The sequence below is a fragment of the Triticum urartu genome, chromosome 3A (genome assembly GCF_056163025.1).
Source record: "Triticum urartu cultivar PI428250 chromosome 3A, HENAU_Tu73, whole genome shotgun sequence".
Taxonomy (NCBI): Eukaryota; Viridiplantae; Streptophyta; class Magnoliopsida; order Poales; family Poaceae; genus Triticum; species Triticum urartu.
This window is the reverse complement of record NC_141875.1, coordinates 703,678,172-703,693,939: the sequence shown is the minus strand read 5'-3', so window position 1 is coordinate 703,693,939 and position 15,768 is coordinate 703,678,172. Positions and strand designations below refer to the sequence as shown.

Below are 15,768 nucleotides of genomic sequence, written 5' to 3'. Positions count from 1 at the left end.
TAGCACCAGCTCGCATGCGAGCAATTCAAGAGGAATTGGCGGCATTCTTTTTGACCACGTGATCGCTGAAGACGGAGAATATTATGTGGGCTATGCATCCGTATGTTAGGAGATTATATTTGTAAGAGATAATTATTGTATATATGTAGCTGGTAGTGTCGGATAGATATACGAGAACTTGTTGTTCGACCAATCTCTCGGAGAAGGAGAGGTGGTCGATATCACTTCTCTGTATGCATATATGTTCATGACGATCTTCTGTTTCCTTCGTTTGCTTACTAGCTAGTTAGCGTGTCTAGTCCTCTCTATACGTATGTATAGTACGTAGCGTCGACCAAGCACGGACATAAAAGAGGACACTTCTCTCTATTAATTATAGCTAGCTAACACAATATATGAAACATCTAAATTAACCCCCCAAAACCCCCAACCCCCCCCCCTTCAAAAAAAACAAAAACCCCAGCCACAGAAATGCTGATGCATGGATGCCTATTGGCCCCGGTTGGTGCCACCAACCGGGACCAAAGGCCCTCCTGCCTGGGCTCCGCGCACAGGCCACGTGGAGGCCCATCAGTCCCGGTTCTGGATTGAACCGGGACTAAAGGGATAGGGCATTAGTACAGACCCTTTAGTCCCGGTTCAGAAACCGGGACAAAAGGCCCTTACGAACCGGGACAATAGGCCCTTTTTCTACTAGTGTATACACATAGTTGTGGCCAGCGACTTCTTCTATTCGCCATTGGTACTTCTCCAAAATAGCAGTGGCGGGTACCTGTCCACGCCCGCCAGTAAATTGAGCCCATCTATAAGCCTTTCCCCAGTAGTGCATCTTCCTCTCTCTCCCCTCAGCAGGCCCCTGTTGGTTCCTCTGTGACGGTGGCCCGACACATGGATCTCTCACCACGTCGGTTCCCGGGCTGGTGGGCCGGGCTGAGGTCCCCTAGGTTGGTTCCAACTTGGGCCACTTTGGACGACCCATGGCAGGTTATTCGAAGACTATGGAAGACTTGGCATACAAGCCAAGGAAGTCGGAGCCGAGGCAGACTTTACCTCCATGGACAACCGACTTGGATCTGTAACCCTAGACCCCCCGGAATATTATATAAGCTGAGGGCTGGGCTCATCGTAGAACATCTTACACACTTTGTATTCACATGCACTTTGTACTCACCTCGACATAATACATGAGAGCAAGAGTAGGGTATTATCTCTACCGTGACATACCTAACCTGGGTAAAATCTTGCTCCTATTACCATTGTGCCAAGTCGCCTAGTTAGAACACCCGACCGAGAGATCTGCTAGATTTATCTCTGATACTTTGCAATTTATCTCTCCTCCTCTGTCTCGTGGGTCTCCAAATCTTCACCGTAGTTGGAGCCGTGTCAAGCAAGTCGCAGGCCGCCCGAGTGTCCAAAGCGTGTCCCATCAGACCAGAGCATGCCGTCTCCATCCAGCTTCTCCCCGTGGTGGCCACATGAGGCGGTCATGACTTACATTTGTTTTCTATTTAATATACGAGCTCAAACACTTGGAACGGTCCGGCCCAAACTTTTTTAACCTGAAAATTTCCTACAGGTTCTTAGGTCCAACACTTGGAACGGTCCGGACCACTTGAATCTTGAATGCAAAAAAAAAAAAAATCTAAGAAGTACCGTGTGCCAAAGCTGCGAATTACATACAGCTTTTCATGATCTGGCCAGAAATGCTAGAGAGCTTAATTCATTTTCTGAGATTATAAGTAGAGTATGTACCTACTTACGTGTGGCACGTAAATCTCTAATGGTAGAATGCTCTGTCCAGATTACCATCTTTGATCGTTATCGAGTCGTTATACTGAACTTCAATGCTAATAGATAAGTGATGCTCCAGCGTACCAAGCATGCATAACGTTTGGTATAGATGGGTCTTCAGCGGACCACCGACCGGTGATCTATCGCGGTAATGATTGCAATTCGGTGGTCAGATGGCACACACCTGCTGCTCGAGCGTCCCCGACCGATACACTTGGAATGTCATATAAGCCAGAGGCTGGGCTCATGATAGAACATCTTACACACTCTATTGGTATTCACATGTATTTTGTACACACCTCAACATAATACACGAGAGCAGGAATAGGGTATTATCTCTACTGTTACAAATTAGTCTTATATTAGGGTATTATCTTGTATTATTGTGCACATGGTTCACACAGTTGGACCTTCCTTCCAGCAAAAATAAACACTTCTAGCTTCTGTTTGGGCTGAGCATCCCATACCACTCTGCTTTGCCATCATGTTTACGCTATCTTTGGTTGTGCCATGTGATGTCCTCTCATTTCAACTTCTTCTATTAATGAAACATACGCAAGCTTTGTGTATTCGCGAAAAAAAAACGTCTGCAAACACATCCCTGACATCGCTAATTTTTGGTCTGTTGCAATCATACTAGATCATGCATCACACAACAGCTACATAGATAAACCTAGACTACCCGTCATCGCGGATGTAGACAACGTCCGTCTCCTGGGGGATAGCAGCCTCCGGCTCCGGCTCTAATAATGGATATGCGAAAATGACATGGCTTTCGATATAAGAGATATACCATAATGCATGGTATTTCCACACTGCGGCGTTCTTATGTCAACGAGGTGCACAGATTGTTAACAGGATGTAGCATACATTTGCTTTCTATCTTGATTGGTGTACAGTCACCACCACTCGACAATTGTACAAACGAGACAGCGTGCAAAGTTATATTTCATAATACATGTCGATCGCAGACGAGACACGGGCAAAACGGAAATGGAAATATACAGCAAAACACCGATCGAGCGGGAGTGCACCCATGGACAGACGCAGGAAGGAGGTTGGAGCGACAGCAGGAGTGCTGTTCCGATCACTGTCCCTGACGGCACTGGTACCTTCTGAGGCATGCCCGGCCGGTGTACGGCCGTCCTCGCGCCGGGCACGTCCTGGTGCAGGCTGCCTTGTTGGGGTTCAGGGAACTCGCGGTGATGCTTGTGCTGGCAAGGACGCGGCGGTGCCCCTCCAGGTCCACCGCCGTCGAACCCAAGAGCTCCGGCGCCACGCCGTCCTCAAGCTTCATCCACGTCGCCGACGACGTTGGCATCACTGCCGCCGCCGCGTCGATGCGGGCGAGCGCCGTAGCTCTCGTGTCCGGGCCGGCGAGCAGGAGCGCGAGGATTACAAGCGAGATGCACGCCTTTGTGTCCATGCTAGATTAGCTAATCGATCCGCTGGAGAGTGTTAGCTGGTCGGAGCACTTACTGACTTATAGATCGACGTTCGGTATTTTGTTGAATAGTCGACGTTCGGTATTGGGCAGCTCTCATGGCCCTGTCTACTTGCCTCTGCTTAATTGAATTGAATGCAGCAGCATTTCTAGGTGAACCACAGCGACTGCCGTAGCCATTTTAATTAAAGGAAAAAAAATTACGCGAATAAATCAAATGACAACCAAAAAGTCAAACACATCGTGCATTTCTGTCCATTTACAACAATCAAAAAGTCAAATACTAATACCAGAGTAAGTCAAATGCAGTGTTGTTGTGACAAATAGAGGTGCAAATAGCTTTCACTTCTGTTTAATTACAAACCGGATGCAAGACAACCTTGACTTTCGAACATCACTAATCAGACACTTCACAATTGTACAACGAGACTGCACGCAAAGTTTACAAATACATAACTGTATTGAAGTGCACGCAGAATGGAAATGGAAATAAAATAACATGGACCGATCACCGATGGAATGCGAGTGCACAACTACTCATGCATGACCCCGCAAAAAAAAACTATTCATACATGAGCAATGCTAGACTTATGTACGTTTTACTACAAACTTTTACGTAAATCAACATGGAGGATTGTGATAGGGGTTACGTTAGACCTACGTAAATTTGATATTTTCTTTGAGGGATAGTAAATTTTATGTTTTTTTAGGGATCGTATATCTTATGTAGGCGTAGGATTTTCTCACAAAGGACCCATATGGCTGACCCCGAGCGCTCTATTGGGCTGACCCATGAGCAGGGCTGGAGACCCTCTGATTTTTTATTTCGTTTTTCAGTGATCTGCTTTTTGTTTTTACTTTTTTTTCTTATTGAAAATAATTCAAGATTTTAAAAAGTTCCAAATTCTTTTAAAAACGTGAATTTCGAAAAAGTGTTCCAAAAATCATAAACTGTCCGTGGAGTAAAACAACTATTCATGATTTCAAAAAAAAGTTCGCATACTGGAAAAATGTTCTTGAATTGGAACAAAATGTTCATGAATTAAAAAGTTATTCAGGAATTTTTCAAAATCTTCACAGAAATAAAAAAAATGATCATGAATTACAAAAGAAGTTCACCGTTTCAAAAAATGTTTGCTGATTCAAACAAAGTTCATGAATTCGAAAAATGGTTATGCATTTCAAAAATGTTATTCAAACAAAAATATTCATAAATTTTAAAAAAATCGCCGATTTAAAAAACGTTTGCGAATTCAAAAAAATATTCGTTGATTCAAAAAAGTTTATCGGTGCAGAACAATGGTCATCAATTAAAAAATTCATGAGTTTCAAAACAAATGTTCTCAATTTTTTAAAATAGTTCACGGATTTGTAACGCGAATTCGGAAAATGCTCGAGATTTTTAAAAATGTTCACAAATTTTTAGAAAATGTTCTTGAATTTTTTAAAAAATCATGATTTAAAAAATATGTTCATGATTCGAAAAATGTTCAGGGTTTCAAAAGAAATGTTCATGAATTAGACATACTTTTACGAATTAAAAAAAGGAAAAATAAAAAAGAGAATATAATAACATTTATTAAAAGAAATATTCAAGAAAATAAAGGAAAGAAAGAAAAACAAAAGAAATGAAAAAAAACAATTCAAGAAGGTTCTAGCCAAAACTAGTATGGTGAAAAACCCAGAATTGGCCGGCCCAGCAGAGTACCAGGTGCGTGATGGGGGGTACGCTCTAGGTAGCTACGAGGGGAATAGAGAGTTCCCTATCCTGGCCATTATCCTACTGTGCTTCAGGCCTTTCGAGTTGAGGTGTACCGCCTTCACCATCCTGAGCTCTGGCGCTATGCTGTCCTCTAGCGTACAAAATGATGATATTAAGGGCCTGTTTGGTTCTAAATAAGTCATCAACTTATAAATTGAAAAGTGAAAAAAGTGACTTATTTTGCCAAACAGACCTAACTTATAAGTCACCCCAACTTATAAATCATAAGTTGCTCCACCCCAACTTAAAATTTATAAGTCACCTCTTTTTGCGTGGGTCCCACCACCTACATGATGTTGATTGGTGTGAAAAGATGTGTCAGGTGACTTATAAGTCAGGTGACAACCAAACAGGCGTGACTTATAAATCACTAGTTTTAAGTCACCTGACTTATAAGTCGGGTGACTTATTGAAACCAAACAGGCCCTGACTCACCGAATCATCGAAGTTTTTGCCGGTCGCGGCCTTGGCACCTGGGCCAGCCAGCACGACCACGAGGGTCACAAGAGACACTTGGGGCCAAAAAGTCTCTTCAACAGTTGTCTAATCTTAAAACATTTGCAAAAAGAATTGTGCAGCCCTGAAATGAGTCACCAAATGCTGCAAATATACGAGGACGTGGATTTATCCAAACTGGTTGCACACACATGCATATCTCCCCCACTCATCTTCCATGCACGTCACATTAACTGCATGCTGCCATGCACGATTTTGACTCTAGACCGCCCACTATCTAGGACAGGGAATCTCTCTTGTAGGTACTACTTGGTCATGCACCATTAATAAAGGCAGACTAATGGATGATTTTAACCGTGTTTAATTAAATGGGTCAAACCCTTGTTAATTAATCTTAAATACTACAAGAACTTTACTGCTATAAACTGTTGTTAATTAACTACTCCCTCCGTTCCGAATTACTTGTCTTGGATTTGTCTAGGTACAGATGTATCTAGACTCATTTTAGTGTTAGATACTTCCGTATCTAGACAAATTCAAGACAAGTAATTTGGAAGGGAGGGAATATTTGATAGTTCCCAAAGAAAACATATGGATGTACCTAAGTTTATGGGAAAATCCAATGAACTTTACTGCTATAATCAGCAAGCTTTATGGAAAAATCCCATGAACTTTACTGTTATAATCATCGAACTTTATGGGAAAACAATGAACTTTACATTTACCTAGCTCGCACTTTGTATGAGAATTCTGAATAACTTTGTGGTATAATTCAATAAACTTTGTCGTTGAATGTGCTGCTCATTTTTTGCCAATTAAGAATTTTTTACGCAATATTACATTTACCTTGCTGGCACTTTGTATGACAATTCTGAAGAACTTTGTGGTATAATTCAATAAACATTTAGTCTCTGTCATGTGTTTGATGCATAGTAATTCCCATATCTAAATTTAAATATGTTGATATTGGGCTTGCTTTGAAGAGCACACCATGAAAAAGTCAAATAAATAAGCTAATTTAATTTTTCACAAAAGCAATAAAAAGTTATGGTGATGCATTTGTGTGTAGTGCAATTTTGTTTTAAAGAGCTAGAATAGGCAGCCGCAGCTTCTGCTAGCTGTGTTAGAGCAACTACAACGCGCCGGCCCAAATTGTTCGCGCGTGTCCATTTGGGTCGAAATGTACAAAAAAATCAGCCCAACCTGCCGACGCAAACAGACCATCGTTCGCTTTTTGTCCACACACAGCCCGTTTCAGGCCCAAATTGGGGCCGCGTTTGCGTCGGCTCGGACATGCAACGGACGGGGCCACACCCGCCCTTGTCCTCCCCCTGGTCCACTAGTCAGTGGGGGAATGTATCCGGTGCACCCGCATTTGTGGTGCTACCGGTGCACCTGATGCTATAGAATATTTTGAAAAATCTGAAAAAAAAAATCTAGCATGTTAAGGCAACATCAATGTATGATGTCACAAAATTTCGTATACAAATTCAAAATATTTTTTGAGATAGAAAATTGATAAATTTGATATCGGTGTGATAATAGGACAAATCTAAAGCCCAAGGTATGTTATGTACAACTCAGTGTTGAATTTGTCATTTTTGTTTTTCGAGTTATATTTCGGATTTTGACTTGAAATTTTGTCACAACCTACATTGATGTTGTATGAGTGTGCTAATTTTTTTCAGAATTTTTTGAACATTTTAAAAGCACAATGTGAGTTCGGTGCGCCGGTAGCACCACAAGCTCCGGTGCACCAGAAATTTCCCCTAGTCCGTGGCACATTGGTCATTCCCTCTTCCTCCCATCGACAGCCAGCACACCCGGCCGCCCCACCAGTTGCCGCCACCGCCAGTTTCGGTGCCTAGGCTGGCCGCCCCACATACATACCTCCCCCTGTGGCACACCACCTCCCAACGGCCACATACTCTGGCGTTTGGTAGACTATTTTCACCGCCGTCGCGATACCCCGATGTCGACGCCACCAACCCCTCGCCCCCTGCCAGCAGCACACAAACGCGGCTTCCTCACTCGTCGGATGCTACCACGTACGCCTCCACGCCGATAGGCCTGCTACCTGGTCTCGGAGAGGCCCGAGGCTCTTCACCGTCCGACTTCTTCCACGACGCCCGCAAGGTGTTCGACGGTTTGCCTGCAAGGTACAAATGGATTCCGGTGACGAGTACCTCTCCCGTAATTTCTTTCAAATGTATTTGAGACAATTTAAATTTTATTTGGCTTGTAAACTATGAGATATTTATTTAGTTATGAAACTATGATATATTTGTATTTTGTTTGAATTATGTGAACTTGGGTCAATTTTGTTGGTATGTCACGAAAAGAGCTAGAAAAAAGGCCGCAAGGAAGAAAATGCGTTGACACGTTAGGCACACTGCTAACCCAAACAGGGAAGAGGACGGGCATACCGATCCAAATAGATAAAAAACGGACAAAACGCGCATCGGGCGCCTTGGAGTTGCTCTTAGCTCAGGCATAGGCATGCATTTAGCTCATCATTTCAGCAGTGGGCCAAGGGGAATCTAGCACAGAGACATGGGGAAAAAGATATATGGCATCATTGGTTGGGACCCGGTGGGCAACGGCTGCGCCAAACTGAAGATGGGAAGTTTTGGCGCTGTTACTGTATTGAGAGAAATTATTACCCGGCTGCGCTGCTGTTGCTGTAAAGGTATGAACTTGCTGCTGTTGTTCAATGAAGGAACAAGCAATTGTATTGCACTGAATTAGATGGTGCAGTTTGCACTGCTGTCGTTGTTCAGTGATAGTTTACCTGAACATAGATGATGCAGGTATGCAGTCCAATCGATTTACTTCTAACACACATATGACAAGCTACAAACTAAATTCAGTTCAGGTTCATGCCATTGTACATGTACTGCATTTGTGCCTTGCAGGTGTTTGATCATATGTGTAGAAGAAGAATGTGATGCGGCCTTGGAGCAGTGGTGCCATATTTTACGACAGCGGTTGGAGACGACACTTGCTCCTGCAAAAAAAAACACTTTAGTGCCCAATTTTTTTACAACATCCTTTTTTGATGCCCGGGTGGAGATGCTCTTATACCTATATGAACATTAAATTGCACTAAGAAACATATACAAAAAGAAAAGGTTAAAAAATGCACTGATCTCCATGTAAAATCTCATTGACGGAGACTTGGTTAAGTATCAGTCGACTGAGATCTAGCTACATAAAAAAAACCTTTAGGTGGACTGGCCATGAGTTGAGGATGCAGGGTTCTTAACTTCTTCTCTTTTTTTGACATGAGGGTTCTTAACAACAGAAGTACAGATAGTTTTCCGTGTTCACTTGTGTGTAATTACAAACGGGGCGCAAAATAACATTGAATTTCGATCATCGGTGGCTTCACAAATCGTACCAACAAGACGTACTGCCAAGCTATTTCAAGACATGCTAAATTTTTTATTTCAAGACATATGGCGATAGCAACAACGGTATAGGAAGATGTTTAAAAAAGGGTACATGAATGCATGCAAAATGAAATTGGAAATATATAGAACATGGATTCCTTGCCGCTTGCCGGTACCGCCGTTCCATTCACTGGCTCGCTGCCCTTGTCAAACACGGCAATCGTAGTATTTGTTGCATCCCCGGCCCGTGTACGGAGCACCGGACGGCGCCGGGCAGTTGCGGACGCAGCGTGGCTTGACGGCGTCCAGGGCTCCGTTGGCGACGCCGCTGGCGCCGTAGACGCGGTTGTGCACGTCCAACGTCGTCACCACCGCGAGCTCCGGCGGCACGCCATCCTCCAGCCTCCTCAACGACGACGGCGTTGGCATCACCGCCTGGTCGACGTTGTAGACCGCCGCCGCCGCGGCCCCCGTGTCCGGGCCAGCGAGCACAAGCGCAAGCATCACAAGAGAGATGCAGACGTTTCTGTCCATGGTAGCTAGCTAGCTAATCGATGCGTTTGTGATAGGCAACCGTGGGGGGGAGTGAACCGACTTATATATACATCCAGGTTAATTTGGTGACATGCAGCTCTCAAGGCCCAACCTAACCGCTAGCCAGGACCACCCGCCCAATGTTCTCCTGTCACTGTAACTGGTTACTTCAATGAAAGGTTTGGGTGCGGGAGGTGCCTTGTTTGTTCAGTATATATATGAGAACCCGGTCGATCGAACACCTTTAGTTACTAGTACAATTAATCTCTCTATATAAGGTTTTGACATAGATCTCTCACCTCCACTGCATCTACATGCAACCTGAAGACAAGCGAGGCACGTGCAGGCCAGTGGGTAGCCAGAGTGGCCCATGGCCATACTAGGATTTTGCCTTGAGCCCAAATGAAACCCAGCGATGATGTACCTGACATTCGCTCTTAGCCATCAGGGCCGTCTCCAGACATTTGGGCCCCCGGGACGAAACGCAAAATGAGGCTCAAACATTAAACATATATAATTTCATTTAATTCAATTTCTTAATTGTGTGTTATTTCATATAATTTCAAAATACATCAATTATGAATTTAAAGTACTGAAGGTACTGCTAAAGCAATAAAACTAACATCGTGCTCTACTGAAAAGCATCATTACATGTATTCTAGGCTTACCAAGGTAAGAGAACAAAAGAATGCGAACCTTGATACTCGGATGAACAACTATCTTCAAAATCTTGTATGAGCAACTATCCTCAAAATAGTTCTATCTAAAACAATCAAAGAAATGCATGGTCGATCGATGATTTGAGAACAAATACATGATAGATGGACAAATGTCATCAAGGTAATAACAAAAGGAGAACAAAAGTACACTCTGCCAACAACAGCTAGATGAGCTACAATACATGATCAATTGATGAATAATGAATAGATCGATGATTCATTGGAGGTTTGATGCACAAAGTCAGGACTGTCCTGCAGACAACCTGATAGCATAACTACAGTATTACTAGTACATGTTCAGCGGGAATCAATTCTGAAAACCAAAATTTAAGAGCACGTCGCAGTTTAAGTTTAGTGTTGTGCGAGCAAGACAAGTAATTCAATCATGGATAATTAACTAATTATCGATAGGAGCAGAGTAGGAACAACAGGAAGTTACCTATGGATACGGTGGTACATGCATTATCGAGAGGCCTAAACTTGAGGCGGCCAAAGAAGGCGCAGATTACAGAAAATTGTTGCACGGCGATGTTGTCATCCGGCAGCGCGAGTCGAATTTCTGAACTGGGGTTGCGCTACGCTTCGGCGCTGTCATCGTCTGGCGGCGGGAGGCGAACTGCTCGATTGGGGTTGCGCTACGGCGCTGTCGTACTCCCTCCGTTTTTATTTAGTTCGCGTATTAGCTTTGGTCAAAGTCAAGCTTTGTAAACTTTGACCAATTTTATAAACAAAAATATTAACATATACGATAACAAATCAACACCATTAGACTTATTATTGAATGTACTTTCACATAGTATAAATTTGTTATGGTAAATGTTTATATTATTTTCTATAAACTTGGTCAAACTTTACGAAATTTGACTTCAATCAACTCTAATATGCGGAGTAAATAAAAACGGAGGGAGTACATCAGGGATGATCCAGCAGGCAGGTAAGCTGGGCCTTTTTCAACCTGACACAAAACTGCGATTTGGGGGCCCCTAGGAATTTGGGGGCCCTGGGCGGTCGCCCACTTTGGCCCCCCTTGTCGACGGCCCTGTTAGCCATGGATGTGAAGTTGGGTCAAGAGGCGACTTGAACTCATTTAGACCTTAACTCTGATACCATGTTAAGCTTTACACACTAGCCAGGTCATCCAAAAACTCAAACTAATGGAAAAAGACGAACTACACATTTCTACTTAAACAGTGGACATACTTTCGTATGAGTAGTTTCCGTTTCTTTGTTTCAAAAAATAAATAATTTCAGTTTCTTCAGTGAGCGCCTGCCTCATTTTGTTGTTCCCGGGCAAGGGGGGCTGAAGAGATGAGATGGATGGCGACGACGCAGTGTATGTTGTCAAAATTTTACACAATGGCTGCTCCGCCGTAGTTTCTGTTCCTCCATGTTTCATATGGTATACTGTTGATGATATTTTTTTATAGTGCACTTTGTGTGATTAAAAGCAGTGTGGCTGTGGCACATGTGATAAACAATTTAAACTATTCAAAAAAAAAGTGTTACCTGGTTCTGTCCAAGCCGTCGCTGAAGCTGGCGAGGACACGGCGGTGCACCTCCGGCTCTAGGTCCACCACCGCGAGCTCCGGTGGCACGCCATCCTCCAGCTTCATCGACGGTGACATTGGCAGCAACGTCTCTCCGACGCTGTAGAGTAGACCTCGAGGGATGTGCCCAACACCATACATGGATCTACTACTACTATAGCTAATTGATCCGTTTGTGCTGGGCAACTGTGGAGTCGAGTGTTGCGCGTGAGTAGCCAGGACCAGCACCGGCCTATGGTAGATCCAGGTTTGGTGTCGCGCACCTCTCAATGCCCCGATTTGAACCGGACAACATCTGTCTGTCTTTCTCTCTCAGCCTTCCAAATACACATGCAATAGCCACTTAATTTGCTCCCATGCATGCATGGGGCGTGTAGAAAACTCGAGCTAGCTCTCGTAACAGTGAAGAGGGACGGCTCGTATGGTGTCGCAGAACGATGGAGGGACCGCCAACAAACAACAAACATATAGTAAAACACTGGACAGCGTGTATTTTTGTCTGAAAAGAAGATGGTCACATGCTGCTTGGAAGAGTCCGCGTGCAGCTACGTATCTGACAAGCTGAGAGCATGGCTAATAGAAACGCCGGCTACCGGCTCCATATCGGTGCCATGTCAGAGTTAAATAGCCTTCATAGAAAGAGTCTCTTGTCATTTTTGAACTCGAGCTCACCTGCTCTCTCAAGGACAGTAAAATCAAAATAAAATAGTTAAACAGTTAAAAAAACCGATTTTTTAAACATTGGTGAATATTTCAACTACATGCAAAAGTTTATGATGAAATGACATTCGTACAGGTCTAGACAAAAAAAACAAGAACGATGCTTTGAAAAGACTATTGTTCGAAGCATTTTGGAGCATCGATTTTGTTACTTTAGCCCAAACATGCACGAACTTCATTTCACCACAAAAATGTCCATGTGAATAAAAAATCATCATTATTTATGACATAATAATTCAGAATTTTAAACTTTTTACTATTGTTTTGTATTTTTACTGTTCATCAGAGAGCATGTGAGCTTGGAATCAAAATAGCACTTTCGAAATGCAGTGTTCTTATGCCAACAGAACTACAAATAGGCTCCTTTTTCTTTCGCAGAAAGACCAATTATAAAACTTTATCAGAGATACAAAGCATTTCCACACTACTAGGGAAAACCTTACATATAGAGAATTATCAGTAGCGCTGGTTAGAATAGGGCGCTACTGTTATTTAACAGTAGCGTGCTTTACCCACGCGCTACTGCTACACACATAGCAGTAGCGCGGCACTATGAAAATGCGCTGCTAATATTTTTGGCCATCACTGTTGCCGTCAAGCTAGGCATAGTAGTAGCGCTTTCTAAGTGGGTACTAGTAGCGTGTTTTGCTATACCGCGCTACTGGTAAGTCTAACTTACCTTCACCATGCGGCCCTCACTCTCCCCTCCCCACACTCTCCATCTCCATCGTCCCGCTGCCGCTGTCGCTGTCGGCCCGTTGCCGCCGCCGCATTGCCGCCTGCCTGCCGCTGCCACCCACGTCGCCCCCCCGGGTATGTCTCCCTCTCTCCCTCCGACCGTCCTCCATCCCTCCCTCCCTCCCTCCTTTCTACCGCCACCGGCCGAGGTAGCTAATATCGACATTTGGGTTCTTGTTGATACGCTTCCACTTCTACCTCTATGTGAGTTTCTCAAACATATTTATTAAGTAATTTATATTGTTTATTTCAAAATAGTTGAGATCTTATTTTCATTCTTCAAAAAATGTACGGAAGATGGTAGAAAAAATCTACTACACTGATGGCGCTGAATTAACTTATGAGGAGAAAGATCATCTTATCTCATTTATTAGTGATGTTGAGAATTACAATATTAATTATGAAACTCCTGCACATTATGGTCAATACGTGCCACTAGTGCACATGTTGAACTACGACAACATCCATGGAGATGGTGGCATGGTAAGATTTTTCACTATTACGACATCCGCACATCTGTTGCATATATTCTTCTAAAGCTAAACTACATTGCTAACTACGACGTTATTATTATGTTTTTTCAACAGAAGACCCCAAAGGATTGTGTGCCTGATCTGATGTTTTCAAAAGGTCGCCTTGATGTTATTAGCTTACGGCCAAGTCTGCCTAGGCTTCACCGTTGTTCATACCGGATTTCTAAAACCGATGAATACATGACAATCAAAGAATGGAAAAAATGTATGGAGAATTATAGGGATCTACTTGAAAGCAACATTGTGTGAAGCGCAAGAATTGTAGACAGGATAATCTCCATTCTCCATAATGGAGCGTCAGGGCCTATCTTGTTTTATGCTATTTTACATTAGAGAGGGTAGTAGGTCCTAAGAACAATTAAGTAGGGTTGGTTAGATGACTATGATGATGATGAGTATCACTTGTTATTATGTTAACGAGTAGAAGTTGTTTGATGACTATGATGATGATGAGTATGACTTGTTATTATGATAACGATGATGAGTTATTATTAACGATGACGATGCTTAGTTGTTATATCACTATGAGCATGATCAGTTATTATATATATCGGTGGGTGAAATAAACATGGTTAGATTCAAGTGGAGGCAACATGGTGCATATCCAAAGTACTACTAAGCCAAACTTGATCAATCCATGTCTTTTTCACCTACTAAAATAATAACTCATCATGATCATAAAATCATATCATGAGACTACTATAAACCAGTACAAATACAGCGACAATATGCAGTAGAAAAGAAATAGCAAATTTTACCAATAGCGATGCGATGCTATAAACTACTATGAACCCATTTCAACCATGGATGCTGCGTTGCGATGCAGCATCCTAGCCGCGGCGGTGGAAATCGATTCAATGGAGAAAAAGGAAGGCCAGGCTGCAGGGAGGGGAAGGGAAGATGGCGGGGTTCCGGCGGTCGTGCCACATCTTGTACGGGAGTGTGAGAAGAAAAGGGGGAAAAGGGATCAGCTCGATCTAGAAGAAGGGCTGAGCGGAAGAGATAAGGATGACACACGTTACGGGACCACCAGACGACGTGCGAACCGACTGATTTTTCAAGAAATCAGTCGGTTGAATCTAAACATTTTCCTATTTCAAGACATGCTAAAAAAGTTATTTCAACACATATGGCGATAGCAACAACGTTACAGAGATGCATGCAACATGAATATTGGAAATAGAGCATGGATTTCTTGGAGGTATCGCCGTTCCATTCACTGGCTCACTGCCCTTGTCAATCACGGCAATCGTAGTATTTGTTGCATCCCCGGCCCGTGTACGGATAACCGGCCGGCGCCGGGCAGTTACGGACACAGCGTGGCTTGTTGGCGTCCAGGGCTCCGTTGGAGATGTCGCCGGCGCCGTAGACGCGGCTGCGCACGTCCAGGTCCATCGTCGTCACCACCGCGAGCTCCCGCGCCACTACATCCTCCAGCCTCATCGACGACGACGACGACTTTGGCATCACCGCCTGGTCGACGTTGTAGACCGCCGCCGCCTCGGTGTCTGGGCAAGCGAGCACAAGGGCAAGGATCACAAGAGAGACGCACACATTTCTGTCCATGGTAGCTAGCTACCTAATCGATCTGTTTGTGATGGCAACCATGGGGGAGAGCGCACCGATTTGTATATGCATCGAGGTAAATTTGGTGTGAGGCAGTTCTCATGGCCCAATCTAGCCGCTAGCTGCTAGGACCACCAGCTCCATAGTTCTTTACGTTGCTTCCCGTCACAATAACTGGTTGCTTCCATGGAAGGTTTTGGTTTTGGTGGTGTCTTGTTTGTTGTGTCTGAGAACCCGATCGATGGAACACCTTTAGTTACAGTCAAGCTCTGCCTAGGTTCTCTCACCTGCACTGCACTGCATCTACATGCAACCCGCAGACGTGCGAGGTACGTGCCGGTCAGTAGATGGCCAGAGTGGTCCATGAACTATACTAGAATTTTGCCTTTAATACATGTACTTCAGCCCAAATAAAACCCAGCGCTATCAAGCGCGTCTACTTTTTTTTTGAGCATTATCAAGCGCGTCTACTTGACATTGGAGATATCTGTCCTCGACACCTCCCCCCGTTTTCCCGTGTGTTAGTTTTTTCGTCTTCACGACCCCCTGTTTCCTGTATATTATTC

At 43.7% G+C, this 15,768-nt stretch overlaps 3 protein-coding genes across 3 annotated transcripts; all 3 read right to left on the bottom strand.

Annotated features, from left to right (window-relative positions):
• Nucleotides 1-2,572: 2,572 nt before the first annotated feature.
• On the bottom strand, nucleotides 2,573-3,263 carry LOC125531527 (uncharacterized). Its single transcript, XM_048695903.2, has one exon. It carries the CDS (start codon nucleotides 3,215-3,217, stop codon nucleotides 2,879-2,881), a length of 339 nt encoding a protein of 112 aa, XP_048551860.2. The 5' UTR covers nucleotides 3,218-3,263; the 3' UTR covers nucleotides 2,573-2,878.
• A 4,709-nt stretch (nucleotides 3,264-7,972) lies between these two features.
• Nucleotides 7,973-9,406, bottom strand: LOC147981892 (uncharacterized). The gene is made up of 2 exons (XM_087514148.1): nucleotides 9,009-9,406; nucleotides 7,973-8,460 (listed from the first exon to the last, which is right to left on the bottom strand). The coding sequence occupies exon 1, from the start codon at nucleotides 9,377-9,379 to the stop codon at nucleotides 9,053-9,055; it is 327 nt and encodes a 108-aa protein (XP_087370274.1). The 5' UTR covers nucleotides 9,380-9,406; the 3' UTR covers nucleotides 7,973-8,460; nucleotides 9,009-9,052.
• Nucleotides 9,407-14,743: 5,337 nt separating this feature from the next.
• On the bottom strand, nucleotides 14,744-15,252 carry LOC125526538 (uncharacterized). Its single transcript, XM_048691216.2, has one exon. It carries the CDS (start codon nucleotides 15,200-15,202, stop codon nucleotides 14,873-14,875), a length of 330 nt encoding a protein of 109 aa, XP_048547173.1. The 5' UTR covers nucleotides 15,203-15,252; the 3' UTR covers nucleotides 14,744-14,872.
• Between the last annotated feature and the right edge of the window lie 516 nt (nucleotides 15,253-15,768).